This window comes from Daktulosphaira vitifoliae, unplaced genomic scaffold (assembly GCF_025091365.1).
Source record: "Daktulosphaira vitifoliae isolate Bord-2020 unplaced genomic scaffold, ASM2509136v1 Scaffold_1, whole genome shotgun sequence".
Classification (NCBI taxonomy): Eukaryota; Metazoa; Arthropoda; class Insecta; order Hemiptera; family Phylloxeridae; genus Daktulosphaira; species Daktulosphaira vitifoliae.
Window position 1 is genome coordinate 77,886,257 of NW_026099572.1, and position 22,976 is coordinate 77,909,232.

A 22,976-nucleotide genomic window follows, 5' to 3' on the forward strand; every position below is an offset into this window, starting at 1 on the left:
AAATCTTATTAATAACAGAACGCTATAAGTGGTGACCTCGATTTTTCTTTTGTGCTACACTTCATAACTATGGCCGCCGATGAAATTTCCTATCCGAAAAGTGATTTACAACACGTGTTCGGTCATTTCAAAACGCCAACTTTTTGGATTCAGAACCCAAAAATGTGGTTTTTCCAACTGGAATCACGTTTTGTTACTGCACAAATTATAAACGACGACATTAAGTATCACCATGTCGTCGGAGCGCTGGACGGCGAGTTGCTTGCACACATATCCGACATTTTAGAAAAACCGCCACCAAACAACAAGTACTTAAAACTTAAAGAAATACTTATTGAACGCCTCTCGGAATCCGAAGAAAAAAAGCTCACTGATATCTCAAGCAAAATCTCCTACTTAGTCGATAGTGGTGCTGAAATATCAGTCATACCGCCCACTAAATCTGATACAAAAAAAGAACTAAAACTGTATGCAGCTAACGGCTCTACAATTAACACATATGGTTCTAAAACCGTAGAACTAAACCTGGGACTACGCCGCCCGTTTAAATGGTGTTTTGTGATCGCAGATGTCACTAGACCATTAATAGGGGCAGATTTTATTAAAAATTTTGGTTTACTAATCGATCTAGAAAATAGTAAATTAATTGATAGTGTGACGAACCTATCTAAACAATGCTCAATAATTAAATGTCCAGATTTTGTTGTTAAAACCGTTTACTTTGACCATCCATATGCAAGCATATTGGCTGAATTTCCATCTATCACTAAACCTTTGTCAAACTTAATGACTATCAACCATGATGTAGTACATTACATTTCAACAGTGGGGAATCCAGTCAACTTGAAACCTCGCCGTCTGCCCCCAGATCTATTAGCAATTGCTAAGAAAGAATTTAAAGAAATGGTTGAATTGGGAATTTGTCAACCGTCCAGAAGCGAGTGATCAAGTCCTCTACATTTAGTACAGAAGAGTGACGGTAGGTGGAGACCATGTGGTGACTATCATACCCTCAATAATCAAACAGTACCAGACAGTTATCCTGTTCCACATATACATGATGTATCGTCCATTTTACAAGGTAAGGCCTGTTTCTCTAAAATAGACCTGAAAAAAGCATACTACCAGATTCCATAGCTCCTGAGGATGTCAAAAAAACAGCCGTTTGTACTCCTTTCGGACTATTCGAATTTATTCGTATGCCATTTGGACTACGCAATGCCGGTCAAACTTTCCAAAGGTTTATGCACAGAGTACTGGACGGATTAGATTTTTGTTTTCCTTACATAGATGACATACTTATAGCATCAAACAGTAAAGCTGAACATGAAAACCACCTCAGAACAGTTTTCAAACGATTTGAAACTTTTGGATTGCTATTAAATCTTACCAAGTGTGTACTTGGTGTTGAACAAATTGATTTTTTAGGGTACCGTATCTGTAGCTCAGGCACTACACCGTTATCTCAAAAAGTTCAAGCAATTCTTAATTACAAGAAACCCAAAACTGTCAAAGAACTAAGAAAATTTTTAGGTATGATAAATTTCTACAGGCATTTCTTACCAAATATGTCTAAGTTTCAAATACCACTATTAAATTACCAAAAAGGGAACCTAAAAAATGACAAAACAGAAATTCACTGGAATGAAGAAACAGAAAATGCTTTCCAAAACTGTAAGAAATCTATAACACAAGCCACTTTACTAGTACATCCAAAAAGTGCAGCCAATTTATGTATAAAGGTTGACGCTTCAGATTATGCTGTTAGAGGAGTTTTGAAACAAGAAGAAGACAAAACATGGAAGCCATTGGCATTTTTTTCAAAGAAACTAAGTGCCACTCAGCAAAAATATAGTACATATGACAGGGAACTCCTTGCTATGTATTTGACTGTTAAGCATTTCAAACATATGTTACAAGGTCGGGTTTTTACCGTGTGGAACGATCATAAACCTATAGTTTATGCTTTCAAACAAAAATTAGACAAATGTTCACCTAGACAATTTAGATATTTAGATTTCATTGCTCAATATACTACAGACATTAGACACATTTCTGGAAAAGAAAATATCACTGCTGATTTTCTCTCTAGATTTGATCAGGTTAATGTAAAGACAATTAATTATGAAAAAGTTGCAAAAGCACATATTATATTATATATAATTTATATAGTATAATATTATTAAGTGTAATAGCCAGGTATTTTTTCTCAAGAATGGTTATAAAAAAAAATAAAATAAAAATGTTTTGCTCATAATTTGAAAGACTGATTAAAATGTAAAGTTGATAAGTAAAAAATATTTTAATTATTTTTATTGAATTAAAATATTTTTAACTCAATAAATGATTTAACATCATAACAAATTTCAAGAATAGATAACTATTTTGTGGGGATTTTAATCCCCAACTCCCTTAGTTGTATCATTGATAATTTAAGAAATAACTGATATAGATTGGAAAAGTTACAATGTAAGCTATATTATAAATTATAGAATATTTTTGGAATTTAGACATATACTCAAACTTCTATCCCTATACTACCAAGTGATCGGTTTATCACAAATCACTCAATTACTCTCAAAATTAATACAATATTGAAAAAAAAAAATTTCTTGTATTAAGTTACATATCTTTCTTAATTTTTCAGCTAATAATTAATTTTTTTTATTCTTTAAAATTAAAGGGGTATCAACTTTATTTTTTTAAATGGCAACATACATATTTAACTAGATTATAAAATAGAAAATAATTTAATTAAGAAATTAACTTTTACAATATTAATTTTTGGACCAGTATACATAGGTGGGATGTAGAGTACAACTAGGAAATGACTAGTGATATAAAATACTCCTCACCTCCAGTCATTACTTTAAATTCTAAAATACTAAACAATAAATTGTTATCTACCAGTCATTTTCTTAATTTATATGCCTAACCAAGCCATAACCATATAACTTCATTGCTAACACAATATGCCTCTATCTCAAAAAATGACATCTTAAGTAATCTTTAATTAAAAGTTAACTTTTACAATTTAGTATTCATTTAATAACTTGTTTTCTTTTTTTTCAAAAGATTGTAAAAAATTGTTCCATACAAAGTGCATTCAAAATGGTGGTGTGTTACAAATGCCCTGTATACATCAAAATGGAAATAATAGACCAAATAATAGAAGAAAACCTAGAAAACCTATGTCAGCTGGCAATAAAGCTCATATTACGCCTATCATTACAAACAGTCAAAGCAGTTCAGCTGTTGGAAAGTTTAGTTTAACCGGTACATCCGAATTTACAGATAGAACAGATAAAATTATATCTGATGTTCGTGAACTTAAGCTTATGCAAGATTTCATAACTAAAAAGGTAAGTTGAACATTTTTTTGTTAAGTTAATATTAAATAGAATAAGTATTCTAGAAGTAAGTTTAATGAGTAAAAAAATTTAAAGGTTATTAATTTATTTTTGAAAAAAATAATAATTATACACTAGGCTTTGCCTAGCTGGGGCTCTGCCCCCGACCTGGTGCCCTACGAGCCTTACGGGCAGAAGGTGTGTAAGCCTCTTTGGGCCATCATCACTACTAGGCCACTGATTCTGGTAAGAATACCCGGCAACGCCACCCACGATACGTGTTTTGCAGAAAAAATATTACATCAGACTTGATTTTTTACGATATCTTAGAAATATCCTTAAGCAGGTCTGGTGAAATTTTCAAACCTTAAGTCGTAAGACGCTGGCGTCAGTCATCGTTTTTCTCAAAAACGATCAAAATTTTAAAAGGCTTGCAGAAAAAAATTTCCGACTGTCGCCAATAATTTTCCCAGAGAAGCGTTTTTTCTTATTCTATTATAATTATACATTGTAAGTTTAAATAGTATAAAGTACCTTTACAATGGTATTTTAATAGAGATGTAGACGGGGAATTAATTGTACATCCTTGACTTGAATCTTTTTAAATATAATAAAAGAGTATTTAACATGCTTTAATTAATTAGTATCATGATAAATTCTCATAATATGAAAAGTGAATTAGATTTTCAATATTATTTATTAAAAATAAAAACACAAGCAAGTAGTTTTAATGATAAAAATTGAAAGATGTATTCTGTGTGTAAAAAAAAGAATGTATAAATATTAAAGCAGGTCATGAAATTTGAAAAAGTATTTGAAGAGTGAATGTGTCAAACGTTCTATGTGCCAAAAAAATATTTGTTCAGAAAACACAAAAAACATCATAAATTAAAAATTTTCTTATAATTTTGTATAAAAATATATGTTATGCTATATTTACACTATATTAATAGCCTCGTAAATTTCTATTATTTTATTTTGTCATTTCATATTAGTATAAATTAAACATTTGCTAATGACAGTTCCAAGTGCCAAGTATTATAATATTAAAGTTCCAAGTTCCAAATAATGTGATAATATTATCGTTCCAAGTACCAATATTTTATTATAGATAATAGAAAATCATTCGTTATTAATTAAGACTTCATATATATTTTTATAAAATATGTAAAAAAATCAACACTTTTTTTGAGTATCACAGATTGAAAAATAAATGTACAAACTTAAATAAAAAAATACTCTTAATTTTATTAACTTTAATCTAACATGACATTGTCAGTAAATCTCAAAACGTAAAATAAAATTTTTTTTCATATAAAAATGTAACAAGAAAAGAAAACAGTAGCTTTCTTGAGTATCACAAATTGAAAAATAAATTAACAAACCAAATAATAATTTAAAAAAAAAAACCCAGCACAGGGGGGTCGCGGCACAGTTGTGACGTGGTATAGTTGGATCAAGTATAATGATATCTGACAGTGATTAAAATCACTATCAAAAATAAACGCTTCGATGCAAATCTTTAGATAGTGTTTAATTTTAAAAAAATTGGTGTTTTATTCCAAAAGCTACTTGATCTGCTGGTTCCTTATTAATATCTCGATTAAGATAAAGTATGTCGAATGAAAAAGGGTTTATTAAAAAATATTATTTCTCATAAAAAAATTGTGTGGATCCATAAACTTTTCAATAAGTTATAGCATTATAAAGTTAAATATAATATAAATAATAAAATCGAGAATTTTCACACGAAAATAGCATTCGGTAGCCATTTTCGCCGTGAAGACAAGTCCAGAGGTCAAATTTTTTTTTTTCAAATTAAAGTATATTACATTAGCTTTAATTTAAGATATATATAAAAGTGTCAGACCTTCCGGAACATTTTCAAAAGTTATGTTGAAAAAGTAAATTTATTGTGAAAAAGTTGTTATTTTAAATCCCCCCCTGTAGGCAGGTTAAGTGTCAGATTTACAAAAAAAATATACCAAATAATAAGTAAAGACATCCAGCATCTATATAAAAAAAATTATATTGATATGTTCATTTTTGAAAAAGTTAGAGCATTATTAAGTTAAAAATATTAAAAAAATTTATTTTACCAAAATCGTATTTTTTTATTAACTTTGATGTCAACTTTCACCACGAAGACAAGTCCAGAGGTCAAATTTTTTTTTTTCAAATTAAAGTATATTACATAAGCTTCAATTTAAGATATATATAAAAGTGTCAGACCTTCCGGAACACTTTCAAAAGTTAAGTTAAAAAAGTTCTACTTTTTATATGCATTTTTTATATTTGAAGCCCTCCCATATATAGGGAAATAATCTGCTGTAATTTAAGTCTGGACTTAAGTACTCTTTTTTAGATTTATAACGACCATAGTGACTAGCATTTCTAGGAAAACTGTTAATATGATCAATGATTTGTTGTCTATTTTCATTACTAAAACTTTTTCGTTTAGGATTACCTAACCGAGCATCTTTATAAACTGATAAACCTTGTTTTTTTTTCGATTGTAAAGTTTGCAGAAATCTATGTTTTACACCGAGAATATTTTGAAATGTGGTTTTGCATACTTGACTAACTCCTCCTTCATCATTTGGAATTGTATATTTTATTGTGCACTGTTTATGACTGTGTGATGGATGTGAGTATTGACCATGACGACGTCTGTTTATTTCGGTAACCTGAATTAGTCCTAATATGTAGGTACCCTGTTCACTATCATTTGCTAAACGGTGGTAGTCATTAAACAATTTCAATTTCCACTCCCATGAAATATTTTTGCATTCATATTTGCATTTACATGTAGGCTACAATGTATAATAAAAGTGATTTTATAACGTTTAATGAATAATTTTATTATATTATATTAATTAGGTACTAACCTCTAATAACGGTGTCGGGATTTCCTGAATTGTATTATTGCTTTTCCTGGTCGCATACGATTTTCCACTAATTCTTTTTTTAGTCTGATCATTTCTTCTTTTTTTACCACTTCGTAAAATATGTATACTTTCAGTATCCATAATAACACAATTAAACAAATGAAAAAGAAAACTTAACGAATACAACACCAGTATTAGTTATTTTGAAATATAACGGGCTATATCATAATATTGTAATCATCAAACTATTATATTCTCCCAAGGCACTTAAAACGTACAGGTAACAAAGGGCATGTCTCACAGAACAAATACAATCTATGAACGCAATTTTGTACAAGTAAAAAATTTAATTGACACTTGAAACACATACAAGATTGTGACCTTTGGCACATAGAACATAAATCAGAAATAAAACAATTTNGTGTAACCTTTGGCACATAGAACATAAATCAGAAATAAAACAATTTTTCAATTTTTTGGCACATAGAACGTTTGACACATTCACTCTTCATTTTATGATTTACATTATTATTTAAATGTATTTATTATATTGGTTATTTATTTGATATATCTTCTTTTTCTTCGTCTTCATCCCAACTATTTGGGGTCGGCCACCCTTATCCTAAACTTCTTCTTGACACTATCTCCCACATTATCTACACACACATTAGCCATCCTCATGTCGTATTCAATAACATCTCACCAACTTTTTTTTGGACTTCTTTTTCCTTCAATATTCATTTCCATAACTGTTCTTACAACTTTCAATTCCTCTCTTCTAATAACATGACTAAACCATATAAGTCTATTTTTTCTCATCTTATCCACGATTGACGTTACACCTATACTTCCTCTTATAAGTTCGTTCCTTTAACACATCAGACACTTCTTGCGCCGACTCCCACTTAATCCTGTATCTTATATCCTCGTCAATGCCACAATTCATTTGTACAACTGATCCTAAATACTTAAAACTTTCCACCTTTTCTATCATGTCTTCATTTATTGTCACTGATCTCCTTATATAGATTATATATATTCTGTCTTACTCCTATGTATTTTTAATCCCTTCAAGAGCTGATCTCCACACCTCTAACCTTTGATTTATTTTCTCCCTATTTTCTACTATCAACAAAATTGTCAACGAAGAATATGCACCACGGTACCTCTCCTTGTATTACTCTAGTAATTTCATCCATCACCACTTTATATATTGATTGATATATGACTTACCTCTGTATAGAAGATTAGTTAGACTAAGTTAGACTAGTTAGCTAGACTAGTTTTAATACATTTACTTATATGGCTACACTATAATCTTTTTCTATATGATTCTTATAATAATAAATCAGATACCTACGAGAAAGGATTTACTAAAATACTGTTTTTTTTAACTTACCAAATATTTAAAAAAATTATTATAATAAATTAATTCCACCAAGTACTTAAAATTTTTAAATATATTAAATTAATTATATTTAATCAGTAACGAATTTTTAGGTATATTATTTTAGGACTTAAAGTGTTCTAACCATCCCTTTAATTCTTTTATTGATTTAGTTTTTGTCAATAAAAAAATTGTGTATATTCTATTTTTTAAGAATAATTTTTAGGAAAAAAATTTAATTAGGCCTATTAGTTGTTTTTTTTTCAACAATACGCCAAAACCTTATAATTTTATAGTCTAAGTTTCTTTATTCAATATAGTGATTTTGTAAAAAAAATTGTTATTTTTAAATACAAGGTTTAATTTAAACATTAAAAAAGATTGTTCATTGAACAAAAGAAATAATTATTTTTCTGCATACCTACTGGTTACTCATAAATAAGCTTCACTTGTTTTTATAGTTTTAATTTATAAACATCATTTATTGCAAACATGCAAATATTTAAGTACCCAAAAAGCTCATGAATTTTTTGTTTATTGTACATTAAATACTATATTTATTTAATATTAAAAATTATAAAATACTATTTCTTCATAATTCTTAATTAATTAATCATCTAAATGATGCAATTTTACTCTTAATAATTAAATAAAAAAATTATGTAATGATATATTTGCAAAATTTAAATTAAAATTGGTGCATTTTTATGAGTATACATATTATCATTATTATGTTGATTATTACTCCTATTATAAACATAATAGCTCTAGTGGGTTGAGGTACAACATAAATCGCATATACCGAAGTGTGAATTATTCTAACAAGTGTATATAGTCTAAATAAGTTCATTGCTAACATTTCTGCTGGTCTGCTTGCGACAAATAACAATCCAGTGATAAGAAATATCGGTATATTTTCTAAATCATTCAAGTGAGCTCTAAAAAGGTTAAATAAATATTTGAAAGTTAAATATATTTTATAGTTCTTTATGCTAAATAGTGAAAATTACCGTCTCACTCTTTCAATATCAGGGTCATCATATAAAACTTCTCCTGTGCTCGCTTTGATCGGATTAAGTGTTAAGTCTTCGGGGCTTATAAAAACCTTTGAAAATATAAATAGTACTTTTAAATAATAATAAAAGATTACAAACGCTAAATTTAATTAAAATATTAATGGTTATATTATTAAATTTTGTTCATTATTCTATTTCTTTTTACTTTATAATTATTTTATTTGAATTATGAAATTTCGTTAAACGAGAATATTTCTAAATTCGCTTATAAACTGTAACATTAAATATAAACGTTTATGCAATGTAAAAGTCAATCTTAGTAATCATTGTTCTCAGGGACTTGTCTTAAGAGGAGATATACAAAAAAAAATTTTATTATCTCTCCAAAATACACCTTTATCGTATATCTATTTTCATCGTTGAGGAGGTTCTCTTCCTCCTTGGAGAACGCTCATAAATCAAACATAATTTGTAACTAATGAGCTGAATTTCTAATATTTTTTGATTCACCATATGCTTTGAAGTTAGTAAAATTTTAAATTGTTTTACTTCAAATGAAAGCTTGATTTTGTGTATTTTATCGAACAAAATAGTGATATCAAGTGTTTTCAAGTTTTATTTTTGTTATAATAATAATTCATTAGGTAAAACTCTCACGCTTTTAAAATTCAGGCTTACATATTCTATTACATATAATTTTAAATTATAAAAATTAATAAACGTAATTAACAATTATTACGGATACGGTTTTCGGATTCTCATTGCTAAGCTTACTCAAGCATGTACCTAAGATTGGTGTAGCCAAGTTTCTCAATGAAGTCAGAAAATATTCAACATATATTTTTGATTAATTTTTTTTGCTCATCTCTTCATTTTAAAGATGAATATTGCGGTCAGTAGGCGAACATGGACCCTACGGTCTTTGACTACACCACAATCTAAAGTGAATAGACCGTAATAAAGTATGAAGAAATTGAACATTCATTCATATTTAAAATGTTTCTTAAATGTGATTCATAGTTTAAAGATTATAAGTCAAAATTAAGAAAAAATTTCTTACTAAATCGCTAAATTATTTAATATGATTGTTTTTTATTCCATATAAATTTCATTGGGCAAATAAAAAATTAAAAAATGGAAGAAAATGAATAAATATTTGAAGGTATTAAAAATCTGAAGAAATAAATTTAATTTTGTTAAAGTTCGCTTAGTTAAGAAGTTAAATATAAATAGCTTGAATAATATAGACATATTGTAAGTGATTTAGTACATAAAAGGATTGTCTATATCAAAAAGTGTTATCAGACGAGAGTTGTTTACCTTGTCAAATGCTTTAGAGAAATTGATCGTTTCGACAACAGCGAAAGAAGTCGTTATTAGAAAGGAATGAATAAGATTATACGAGAACGGTTAAACTGAAACTACGTTGTTCGACAGAAAGTGTGTTTTTTTAGTATTTTTACTTAGTTACAATTAGACCTCTAAGAAATTTTTATAATAAATAACTTTTATATATAGTAAAATATCAATTTTTGTTCATAGAAAACTTTTTAGAAGTTAAAAGTCATTTTAAGTATTAAATAAAGATAAAAACACTAACGTTACTATGACATCAACCTTTGAAACATTTATTCTTACCTTTTTCTTCATTCTTTGGATTATAGTTAAAAAAGACATGAGGATCATTTTTAAAATTAATATACTACTGTAAAAAGCGTAACATTCGAAAACAGGATTTTCCATTGTGAACGATGAACTTAATTGAGCCATATTTCTTTTATTATGTCAAATTTATTCTTAATTATTGTTTCTCAAACGTTAGACAACAACGTGCATGTTACCATTTAGCAGGACTGTGTTTAACTGATGGTAACTCAAAACTACTGCTGTAGTGTATTCGAATAAAAACCCCCCACTTTTTACTAATATTCCGGTAAATATTCTCCATCATATACAACTATATTTATATAAAAAATAATTATCTAGGATAAGTATATACTTCGTCGTCGTAGAAGTAATGATTAATAATTTTTTTATTTAATTTTTCCATTTGTATAGTAACATTTTGTTTTTATTTTTAATTGATTTATTAAGAAAAAAAAATTTAATACCTACAGTAGTGTTAATTAAAATTTAAAAGTATTAAAAAAAATTATTTTAACAGTATCGTTTAATGTTTCAGTTAGTGATGTAGCCAGGTTTTAACTATTGTTACAATATATTGTAGCAATATTATTTGTATGATTTTGCTAATTATAAAAAAAATTTAAAGTTTCGAAAATAATTTACATTAATTCGACAACCATATGATGTTAAATGTTGCACGTCTTAGTATATTTTAAAAATATTGAGTTTTCATGTCTATAAAAATAAAAAATATATAAAGTATTTTATATTTTGGTTTGCCAATTTCATACATAATGTATGCATGTTCGATTTATATTTGCTATGTTAAAATAATTACTCGTACTAGTGGGTTATTGATTTTATTTAACTAGTCTAACGTTATCGATTTCTATTATACTTTACATTTTTAATACCGTTGAATTCGATATCTAGGACATTGGTTTTGTTTTAACCTTCCTCTTAGTGTTGAAAACCCATAAAATTGTATTTTGTGGCGCACTATGCATTCTCGAAAATAAAACTAATAGATAAAGTTAAGGGTTCACTTTTGGTACTAGCCTTGGACATGTGATCACATAAAAGTTTTGATAATCGGGTTCCAAATTCTGCCATCCTATATGGAAAATATTGAAGACCTATAACTTCTTTAAAGTGATCAACAAGAATAATTTACAACAATGCAAGATATTCAAATGTTTTTTAACGATAAAAATTATAAGACTTATTTTTTTCAGAACTGTCTCCAAACTAATTGCTCTAGACACCTGCCCCCCACGACCAGTCTTCAATACATTCCTACGTATAACGTTATATAAGATTAACATAGTTACAGGTGATAGATAAAGATAATTATATGAAAATCTGTATATTTCGTTTAGTTTAAACTTTACGAAAATTTCGAATAAAGTAATAATAATTTTCAAGTTATATTTCGCGAAGAAAATATTTTATAAAAATAGTTTTAACTCTACTTGAATATAAAAATTAGGTTAAAATAATAATTGTTAAATTTTCTGTTTTATATTTATAATTGAACATCAAGCATTCAATATTTTCGTGTTTAGTAGGTAATGACTGCATAATTATTATAGATAATCTCGTATTTAATAATATAGTTATATATTCTAATTATAGCTTTTATTTATTAATTTTTTTAATAACTGCGATAGCACAAACCATTGATTTATAGTTATACATTTAATTATTTACAATATTTACAAAAGTTTTACAATAATATGTTTTGGTTACATTAAATAAGAGTTATTTGAAGATGATGAGTTTTGAATTCAAGATTTGGTGTTTGGTTCTTGCTTTTATTTTTTGTTTAAATCGCTACTAGATTAAAATTTTTAAGAATAATTATTATTACATAACCTTTAATGTCATGTTATTTAAATTATGATTTAAAAAAAACCTTAATAAAAGAATAAATATGATAAAAGGTGCCATGAAAATGTTCAATAATCAATTTATTCTTATTTTAGTTGTACAAAATAGAACGTGAAGAAGTAAAAAAACCATCGCATGTTGATAAAATATTCAAAGAAGCACTGCGAGAATTTAAAGATAATCTTATTGCAACATATAGTGTTGCAAACAAACAAGGAAATGGACAAGTTCTTAACATCAAATATAAAGATTTGATCGCTAATTTTTTGCATGTAATTAAAATATTTTTTGAAAACATACTAAAAATTTTTGTTTTATATCGATCAGTATTTTAATGTTAAATTATTATTATTAGGTCATTGAAACTGTTTGTGGTAATGAAAAAATTCAAGATGACTTTCCAGTAACACTATGTGTAAATGCATTCCGCGGTTTTATGAATGAGTTCATGAATCAAAATCGAGTTGATACTGAAAAGCCTAGTAAAGGAAAACGTAAAAAAGAAAAAAAAACAAAATCAGAAGATCATATTACTCATGGTGGACATATTTTACAAATGAGTATGATAAATATACCTACTGCATGTGAAGTTTGTACGTCATTCTTTCTATGGCCTATTGAAAGGAGTTTGGTTTGTCGAAGTAAGTGAAAGCAATATATTGATTTTTAATTTTTTAAGTATAATTGTATGAATTATTGTAGATTGTAAATTGACATGCCATAAAAAATGCTATCCTCGAGCCAACAAGGAATGTTTAAAAGATGTAAGCTCAAATATTCAGTCAAAAGGCAGTTTTGTAGTCAAAGGAAAAGTTTTTGGAAGACCCCTATGTGAGTTAGATCTAAGTATGGGAAAAGTACCTGCAGTTGTTGAGTGCCTAATTACAATTATTGAAATGTATGGAATGTATACTGAAGGAATTTATCGTAAACCAGGAGTATGTTTAAATAAACTGTTTTTTTTTTTTTTTTTTATAAAATAGTTATTTAATAATTGAAAATATTTGTTTAAGCTTACAACTCGAGTGAATGAACTTAAAGAACTTATAGATAATAATGATGTAAGCAAAATAGAATTTGAGAAATATCAGGTTTGTTTAATTTATTTTATTAAAGTTAAATTAATATTAGTAAATACACTATTTATATTATTTCAGGTTCATGTTTTAGCTAGTGTTCTTAAATCTTTTCTTCGTGACATGCCAGAACCATTATTAACATTTGATTGTTACGATGATTTTATTCGTGCTGCTAGCTTATCAGAAGATAGAGTATCAACTTTGTTCAATATTTTAAAAAAATTGCCAAAAGTCAATTATGACTTAATGGAAAGACTTGTTTTTCATCTTGCCAGGTAATTTCAAAATATTATTTCAGTATTAACAATGTATTTAATAAAAAGTTATTTTTTATTTACAGAGTTGCTTTGCATGAAAATGTTAACCGAATGAACGCAAGTTCATTAGCCATAGTTTTTGCACCTTGTGTTTTGAGGACTAATAAATTAGTACCAGCACAAGAATCACTGCGTGATATTGAACAACAAACTTTATGTATTAGCTCTATTATAAGTCATCAAATGGACAAAATTAAATCAACTTTAGCTGATATTGACACATTAGATACTGCTCATCATACTGCTACTCACCGCTTATCCTCTTTACGAATTTCTAAAGTATGTGCTTAAAAGTATTATATAATAATAATTAAGCTGTGTTAAATTATAGTGACTTTTATGTTAAAAAGTGATTAATTTAATATGTTTGGTCTTACTATAAAATTAATAGCTAAGTGGTTTTTATCTAAAAGTAATAGCATTTTAATTTTATATCACTCTTTGATACTGGAATTGTAACTATTTTAAATAAAATGTGTTTATAATTATAATTACAGGTGTATGGGCCTACTGAAGGACCAGGTAAAATGGATGAGGAAGAAAAAATGTTAGTTGGACAAATACATGAAATTAGAAAAGAAAAAGATTTCTTAACATCAAATTTACCAAGTTTAAGACGCACTAATTCAGATGATGATCTTTTATCAACTGATGACGGTAGTTTAGATGATGTTGATGCCAGTGTGTAGATGATTATATAAACTGTGTTACTTCATATCTAATTTTTTTTTTTTTTTTTTTAGATTCTAGTACAATTGGAAGTCGTAAAGCTAAACTAAGAAATGTTACAAAAAAAGTAAAACGATCTAGTAATACTACAATAGACAGTGATGAAGACCCTATTATGGTTTGAATACTAATTGAAAAATACTATATTTTAACTTTTTATACCGACAATTTTTTTTTATGTTTATAATAATTTATCAATTAAATCTTAAGTATATTTTGTTGTTGACTTGATAAAATAATTGAGTTGTCCCAAAGGCTGTTACTTTTGTATAACTTGTTGTTTTTGTGAAATAGTATATTTCCTTTATTAATTGGATAGTTGGTGCTATGTTGTTATTTATTATTTTTAATGATGGTGTACAAAGATATTGTGTTTTATACAAAAAGACTGTTACAAGAAGGAGTTGTGGTTTATAATTCTATTATTTGTTATTATTTCTTTAGAAATCATTTATCAGATATAAATTACAACAAATCAAGTTTTTTACATACTTAAACAAAATTAACATCAACACTTAGATTTGTATAATCAAATATTTAAGATATAAAAGAAATATTCTTACTCCTTCTCAAAAATTTGTTAAACTATTTTTATGAATTTTTTTTTTTAATAAGTATGAGACAATTATTTTTTTAATCTAAAATATTATATATAAAAAAAATTTTAAATGACTGATATTATATAATAATTTAAAATACAATTTCCAAAATATATTATTATAATTTAAATTTATATTTGCAAACTACTTAATGATTAATCCAAAGTTGATTGAATATAATTTGAATTAATAATTGCAATATGATAACTTTAATTTTAAAAATTAAAGTCAATTCGAACAAATTATTAACTACTATTCTTAGTTGGTTTATAAAATTCATTAATTTGAAACTGAACAAACAATAAAGTGTTCATTTTTTTCTTTAAATTATCTTATTGAGACATTTTATAACTTTATCTTTAATTTTATTTATTTGAGAATTGGATTATATTTAATTTAGTACTTCAATATTTTATAAGAATACTTATAATTTTTGTAAAACATTTTGAAATTATTCTATGCCAGTTTTACACTTAATGAGGTCTGATTATTTTTATTTTTTTCTTTATACAACTTATATTGTTAGACTATTATAAATAATTTATGTAAATAATCATAATTGAATCATATATAAATTCTACAAAATTTGTGAAAAGTGTTAAAAATATATATTATATATATTTATTTGTTGTTAACATTAACAATTGTTAAATAATATAAGTACTTATTCCACCAAAAATTTCATTGTTTATGAATTTTAAATATTACTTTTTTTATTTTAGTACTACTTATTTTCATATTAGTTATTAATTTTACATTCCTGTTATTTTTTTAAAACAATTTCATATGTATTACCTTGATATTTTAAATATTTTACTATTATAATAAACTACACCTATAAATTGTAACAGAAAGTTCAGTTTTTTTTTTTTTTGTTAAGCTGTTACACTGATTGCATAAATAATTACTTCTAATATTAATGTTGTGTAGTCCTATGTAATATTATCTTATCTGTGATCTATCTTCCAATATTTTTTGTAATAAATTTGATCATGTATTTTTATTTTGTACTGTTGTATAGCTTAAAAGTGTATATACTTGTAAAATAAATTGTTTAATACTACAACTATTATTTTCTATTGTGTAAATAACTATAGAAATTTGACTTCTGATTTTTATTATTTTCTAGCAAAATACAAAACAATGTAATATGTTTATGTAAATTATGTTCGCTCAATACTTATTTTTGAACTAATTATTTATTTTTAATTTTATTAATTTATTTTTTATTACAATAGAAATATAGTTATTAGGCTATAAATATGTAATTAAAACTTATTATTACATTACTTCTTTCATAATTATCCATTAACTTAAATCATGGAATTTACTTAACTATAATAATAAAGTTTTAATATAAAACTTATTCTTTGGTACTTGAATTAAATTAATGAATATGTTATAGAAATTCACATTTAAAATAATTATTAATAATTGTTATAAAAATGTTTTAATAATGGTCATTTGATTAATGTATGTATCTACAAGTATAACTAATTAAAAAAATATTTATCTGGTTCGTTCACAAGCTTCAACCAATAAAAAAATTTTTTTTTTTTTTAAACTTCTATTTTTTTATAATGAGTTTATAATAATTATACAGATTTGATCAAAATACATAAATATTACAATTAAATTTAAAATACTTTGCTGTATATAAACACATAAATATAAAGTAAATTTCTGTAAATTAACCTAAAGGATGATTATTAAGACGTAATTAAATTAAATTAATATAATTATAAAATACTAGTTATCCATTAAAATACTTTCAATGATCCATATAAAAACAACTTTTTAAGCCATTTCACCTTAGTTAAATACATCTTTTTTTATTTTTAATGATGAAGTGTAAAAATATTTGTCAAGATAATTCACGAATCTCTGACAAAAAGACTTAAAATTCTAGACTTTATATATTATATAAAGATACAATAAGATAAGACATAAAATTCTAATTCCCCTATTAAATAGAGGCATTGCCTACTATGCCTAATGAGAAATATGAAGCAGAGTATTAAAAATTAAACAAATGCTTAATTTAAGTCCAAATGTTAACATCTTTAATAAAAAACTATTATTCATGTTGTAGTCTATTCATAATAATTTTACTATAATTAAATATCTCATGAGCTTTCAATTATTTTGATATTTTAAAAGAAGTGCGATATATTCATAATTCCAGTTTGAAAAGAAATATTTTGCAAAAAGAAAAAATATTGCATGATGTAAAATTGTAAAATAGGACACAGATCAATACCGATATCGATCTGAATTAGTAATTACATATGCTGTTCTCATAATCACCAACTTCATGAAAATTCACAACATATTGTGATAGTTGTCTTAGTTAAACCATTAATAATTTGTGTAGATTCGTTACCATAAAAGGAGTTAAACCAGACAAGAAGACGATGACTCAACAGTGGTAGCCTTCGTAGTAGTAAAGTATATTTATATGATTTCTATTACTTAAATATTATTGATTTATATTACTGACATTATACATGCTTAAGTTTAAAAGTGTTTTACTAGACTAGTATTGAAAGTCGAACATAAATTACTTAATGATAAGTCCACAGATATCGAATAAACCATATTGAATCATATTTTAAATGCATCATCAACGCATCAAATTTTGATTATAAAATAATAATAACAATCTTAAATAAAAGAAATCTTATAAAAATTACTATGAGTATTAGTGCAAATTGAGCCACCGGAAGAGCTAAAATATCAGAAAAATTACTTATAAAAAAAATTTAAGGAGGGTAAATTCCATATAATGTGCTCCTTCAAACATTTCATTGAAATTGCGCTTATGACATTATGACTAAATTAACGATAATTTTCTTAAATACAATTGAGAACATCTTTATAGTAACAAATGTATAAGTATTCAGAAAGGCTCTCATAAAAGCAATACCACTTAAGGGCATGTTTACTGCTACGTTTCATGGTCAAATACATACATGTTAAACTCTTTTTTTAATTTAATTATTTTTAATAACTGGTAGACAACTGTTTAATCTTTTTAATAAAATCATAATGAATAAATGTATATATATTAGTATAGGATTAGTAAGATACGTATTTAGAAAATTAGATTTCCATGGTCTAATAAAATTGAAAAACTGAGAGCAATATGTTTGTAAATTAACGTTAGCAAAAAATGAATGGAATTATCTATGTCCCCCTATAATAAATATATATTGTAAAAAAAATTTTTTTTTAAGTTAAACACTTTTTAGAGTACTCTAAATAAATTTTTTTGTGTGTTAAGAATTGAATATTCTTATAAACCTATGATAAAGACAAAAAAAATAAAAATACTTCTCTTTAACGAATATAAAACGAATGGAAATTTAACTAATTTCTTCTAGTTACTCAATTATTACTAAAAATTTTAAAAAAATGTCTGACATTCGTTTAGGAGTAGTTTTGTCCGACGATCATAGATTTACATAAAATATAAGCTATATAGCTTACAAAAAGAATATAAGAGAAACTTTAAATGGTAACCAAATTATTCACTAAAAATAAGATATAAGTGTGTGTATATATCGATATAATAAATGATCATTTAGGTTGATAAACAACAAAATAGGTTATCCCGAGTTTTTGGAGCAAATTAACTTCAAAATACTTAGACTTAACTCACGTTATTTGCGGTTATTTTATATATGTTATAGCAATAAAAATCTTGTAATTCATTACACACTTAATCGTATGTTATCTACATTTTGTAATGAATTTATTGAATTTGATTTTAATATTAATTAGAAGAACATTTTACTGGTGACTACTAGTCCTTAAACCAAATAAGTGTATTAAAATATAAGTCTTTTAATTGTTCTGAATATTATGGTGAAATTAAAAAAAAATGTTATCAATGATATTTATTAAATAATGAATTGCTATTAATTATATTTCTCATATATTATGTTCAATAATTGACGTAGATCGTTTTTGCGACATGTGTTCCTTTTTTAAAAACATTACGTGATATAACTACGTTCTAAGTATTCATTAATGTATTCAAACAATTTCATAGAGATACTTTATATATAATTACAAAATCTATGATTTCTGTAAGTAGTATAATAATGCATTTAATTAATCATGTTATATTATTATATATTAAATTATGATGTCTGTAAATTAATAATTAATTTAAGATTGTAAATTTGTCATAATTATTACTACAATTTTGCAATCTTAAGAGCAATAAAACATAACTCCAAGGCATAACAAAGTTACTAATAGATAAACGCTGTTCTGAAATTAATCTACTTTGACATTTGACAAAACAACCCTAACACAAAAGTATTACCTTATAGGAAAGCCAAAAAAAAATCCATATCAGCTTCGAATTGAAACTAAAATCACAGGCTAACATATTATAGTATAATCTGTGCTAATATGTAATAATTATTATCACCATATTCTATTTTACTAAATTATCAATAAATCAAAAATGTGTTTAAAATTATACACTAGAAGACACTGATTATTTTGAAAACTTATTATAAAAATTATTACAAATACATTTAGTAACTGTTAGGGCCGCTATGAAGTTTTTTAGTTAAATCATATTACCATTGCTACATTTAATAGGGCAGTGCCGGCTACTAGATAATCCAATTGGTCTAAGGCCTTGTCTTATATTAAAAACGTTTTATTTTATAGACTGTCTTCAAAAACTTTTTCCATAAAAAACAATTTTCATGGTCTCTGAAAAATTTAAGATTAATCCTAACCTAAGCATGTGCATGTTTCAATATAATATAAAAAAACTCAAATATTATTTAAGTTTCGTAGAACTCAGTTTTTTTTTTTAATTGCGTTCCAAAATAGTTATTACAAATCAAAAATAAAAGTTTTAATTTAATTTTTTTTTATTTAAATCAATAAATGATCTAGAAACAAAATACAATTTTTGCTTAACATATAAAAGTTACATACATGTCCAATATAAAATGCGAATAAATAGTTTTTGGGGGCTTCAATTCAGTGATAGGCATAATCGAATTGTTAAATTAGTAATCAAATTATTTCTATTATGAGAATAATCGAGTTATTTCGATTATCACAATTATGATCGTTTCATTTTAATGATTAATTTTCAACAGTGGCCGTCAAATGATTTTTGCCAGATGAATAACTTTATGATAAATATCATTTTTGGAGCTGTGCCCCAATATCCCAGAGCTTTTTTATTTGTATTTTTATATCTATATAACATAGCAATTAATAATCCATAATAACATATTAAGCATTATTAGATATGAATTAATGTCTTTCTTCTAATTAAACCTATTTAAAATTATATATTTATTTTAGAATAGTACCTCGATAAATTTACCAACGTATAAATAACAATCAAGACTTAAATTTTAATCTATTAAATTTGTAGAATTAATAATTGTTTTGTATTTAATCTATTCAATAACTTTTATATTGAATTATGATATATAAAATTTTAAAAATATAATAAAAATTATACAAAAATGTCAAAAAAGGAATGCTAATGCTTAAGAGGATCTATCTCACCAATCTTCTGCCCAGGCACGTAGCCAGAAAATGTTTATTGGAGGGGCCAACAATTTTGGGCCCTTGTATCATTTTCCATAATTTGTTTCCCATGAAAAGCTTGTGGGGGGGGTTCCTCCACTCCTCCTTAGACAGTATCCTATTCTATGAATCTTACAAGTTCAAAATTTGTGTTTATTTTTAAAAAATTGGTGGATTATTCCAAAAGCTACATGATCTGCTAGTTCATTATTAATATCCTAATTAAGATAAAGTATGTCGAATGAAAAAGGGATTATTAAAAAATATTATTTCTCATAAAAAATAATGTTGATCTATACACTTTTCAATAAGTTATAATATTAAAAAGTTAAAATGTAAAAAATAAAATCAAGAATTTTCACACGAAAATAGAAGTCGGTAGCCATTTTCACCACAAAGACATGTCCAGAGGTCAATTTCTTTTTTTCAAATTAAAGTATATTACATTAGCTTTAATTTAAGATATATATAAAAGTGTCAGACTTTCCGGAACATTTTAAAAATTTAAGTGGAAAAAGTTAATTTTTTGTGAAAAAGTTGTCATTTTAAATCCCCCCCGTTGGCAGGTAAAGGGTCAGATTTATAAAACAAATATATCAAATGAAAAATAACGATATCATGCATCTATATAAAAAAGTTATGGCAATTTTAAGTAAAAAAAATTTTAAAAATTTCGAAAATTAGCGATTTTTAAATTTGTAATTTTTTTGGAGGTTTCCCCCATTTACGGGGAACGAGGGAAAATTTTTCAATTTTTGAGGGTTATGTCTTCGACTAGATATAATTTGTGATCTTTTGACGTATCATTGAAAGAAATTGGTTCAGTGAGAAAAAGTGGTAACAGACACAAAAAAAAAAACACATCTTAGTAAAACCAATACCTTCTCAGCTTCGCATCGAAGCTAAAAGAAACAAATTAAAGATAAGATTTATCAAAAAAATTTTCATAGAGTATACTCTATTGAATTTTGTAATCAACTAGATTCTAATCAATGCAGATACTTCGTAGTTTGTTATCATTTGTTGGACCAGAGTTAAAAAAATTTACCTACAACCACGTTTGGAGTAATTGCTATTCCAACGTCTAGAACGTTATCTTTTTCAAATAACGTTTTCTATGAATATAAAAATGAAAATACAACCATAATAATAACTGTATTACTCAAAAGTAATCACAAATTAATAATAATTTCAATGTATATAAGGCCTAGCACGTTTTTGATAATTCGTAAAAATAATTGAATTTTAAATTTGGGGGGGCCGGCCCTGGGCCACATTAAATCTAAGGGGGGCCAGGCCCACCCATGTCTACGTGCCTGCTTCTGCCACTGATTTTTTATGATAATTCGAATTAAAATTTGAATTATTAGAAGTATTGTTTAGCTATTGAAACAAAATAATTTTAATAAAACTATTTATCATGATAATGTGCACTAAATAATTAATACATTTATTATTTGAAATATTTTTAAAATTTAAATAATTTAACATTACCACTATGTCAAAATAACTTGCAAGTAATTATGATATACTTTTTTTATGTTATAATAGTTAACTTATGTGAAAATCTTAAAAAAAAATTCACGGCACAGTCCATTATTTGTGTACCTTCAAAGAGAATCACCTACTATTTCTAGATATTGACCGTCTTAGTATAGTATTTTGCATGACAAATAAATCTATTTTGCTATAGTATATTATTACTTAGAATATTTCCAAAGTGTCACATTTTATAAAATTAAATAATTAAAATATTCTAATCTGAAATATAAGAATTTAGTGACAACTACGGACTAATGCCATTCTATTGTAATTGAAATCATGGGGGTAGTATATGACACCCATATCCCTCATTACAAAAATAATTATATATACAATGGTATATATTATATATGGTTAATATACAATTTTTTTTCGTTTAGACAAGGAAGTGAATATTTTTCTTATGTAAATCCTCCTTAAGCGAAACCCTAATTACAACACTGATTTTAATCGATTATTTCAGGTGAATGAGAAACATAAATAAACTATATAAACAATGAATTATCAGTGCTATTGATGACAATGGATAGAAAGAATTTAAATTAATTATTATTATCAAAATTATTCGACTATGCTTGTCACTACCTCGTATTACACTTGCAACCATCCTCCGTTTCTTAAACGTAAACCTGTCAATGATTATAACGGTATTTTTCTTTTTCTCAATTGGCATACTGATTTAAGCTGCACAAAAATACATGGTATCATAACATCGATGCATATTGTGACTTCCATTGCTATATAACTATTACAACTTGTGATTGTGGTTGTAATACAAATGTTACAGCGTATAATATTATTTTATGCACAATTTGTACTGCATTGGTAGACGTTATGTCATCCAGGACTGGAACATATTCGTGCCCGAAGCGTTTTCGGGACATCCCAAAAATAGACAGCACTCTGTTGTCCCTCTCTTTCCCACTCCCACAATAACTAAGGCCAAAAGAAAGCTGATCGTTTGTAGTGTACATCCCCA

At 25.9% G+C, this 22,976-nt stretch overlaps 3 protein-coding genes across 5 annotated transcripts in view; 1 reads left to right on the top strand and 2 right to left on the bottom strand.

Annotated features, from left to right (window-relative positions):
- The window catches only part of LOC126895668 (unconventional myosin-IXAa-like), a 31,203-nt gene extending 15,256 nt beyond the window's left edge, over positions 1–15,947 (top strand). For all 3 annotated transcript variants that reach the window (XM_050667808.1, XM_050667811.1, XM_050667809.1), the window contains 9 exons: positions 3,076–3,362; positions 12,253–12,429; positions 12,513–12,798; positions 12,860–13,095; positions 13,171–13,248; positions 13,315–13,511; positions 13,577–13,832; positions 14,051–14,234; positions 14,297–15,947. In XM_050667808.1, the coding sequence (XP_050523765.1) occupies positions 3,076–3,362; positions 12,253–12,429; positions 12,513–12,798; positions 12,860–13,095; positions 13,171–13,248; positions 13,315–13,511; positions 13,577–13,832; positions 14,051–14,234; positions 14,297–14,406 (1,811 nt within the window). In that variant the 3' untranslated portion in view covers positions 14,407–15,947. The remainder of the gene's footprint in view (positions 1–3,075; positions 3,363–12,252; positions 12,430–12,512; positions 12,799–12,859; positions 13,096–13,170; positions 13,249–13,314; positions 13,512–13,576; positions 13,833–14,050; positions 14,235–14,296) is intronic.
- LOC126895671 (uncharacterized) lies at positions 5,627–6,638 on the bottom strand. The gene is made up of 2 exons (XM_050667815.1): positions 6,239–6,638; positions 5,627–6,163 (listed from the first exon to the last, which is right to left on the bottom strand). Exons 1-2 carry the CDS (start codon positions 6,377–6,379, stop codon positions 5,627–5,629), a joined length of 678 nt encoding a protein of 225 aa, XP_050523772.1. The 5' UTR covers positions 6,380–6,638.
- Positions 8,022–10,511, bottom strand: LOC126895674 (microsomal glutathione S-transferase 1-like). The gene is made up of 3 exons (XM_050667819.1): positions 10,280–10,511; positions 8,636–8,730; positions 8,022–8,563 (listed from the first exon to the last, which is right to left on the bottom strand). Exons 1-3 carry the CDS (start codon positions 10,409–10,411, stop codon positions 8,314–8,316), a joined length of 477 nt encoding a protein of 158 aa, XP_050523776.1. The 5' UTR covers positions 10,412–10,511; the 3' UTR covers positions 8,022–8,313.
- Positions 15,948–22,976: the final 7,029 nt, after the last annotated feature.

Coding starts and splice junctions, on each gene's coding strand:
- LOC126895674 (XM_050667819.1), bottom strand. CDS start 10,411: ATGGCTCAATTAAGTTCATCGTTCACAATGGAAAATCCTGTTTTCGAA. Junction 8,731..10,279: donor TCCAAAGAATGAAGAAAAAG/GTAAGAATAAAT, acceptor ATATTTTCAAAG/GTTTTTATAAGCCCCGAAGA. Junction 8,564..8,635: donor GATATTGAAAGAGTGAGACG/GTAATTTTCACT, acceptor TAACCTTTTTAG/AGCTCACTTGAATGATTTAG.
- LOC126895671 (XM_050667815.1), bottom strand. CDS start 6,379: ATGGATACTGAAAGTATACATATTTTACGAAGTGGTAAAAAAAGAAGA. Junction 6,164..6,238: donor TCCCGACACCGTTATTAGAG/GTTAGTACCTAA, acceptor TATACATTGTAG/CCTACATGTAAATGCAAATA.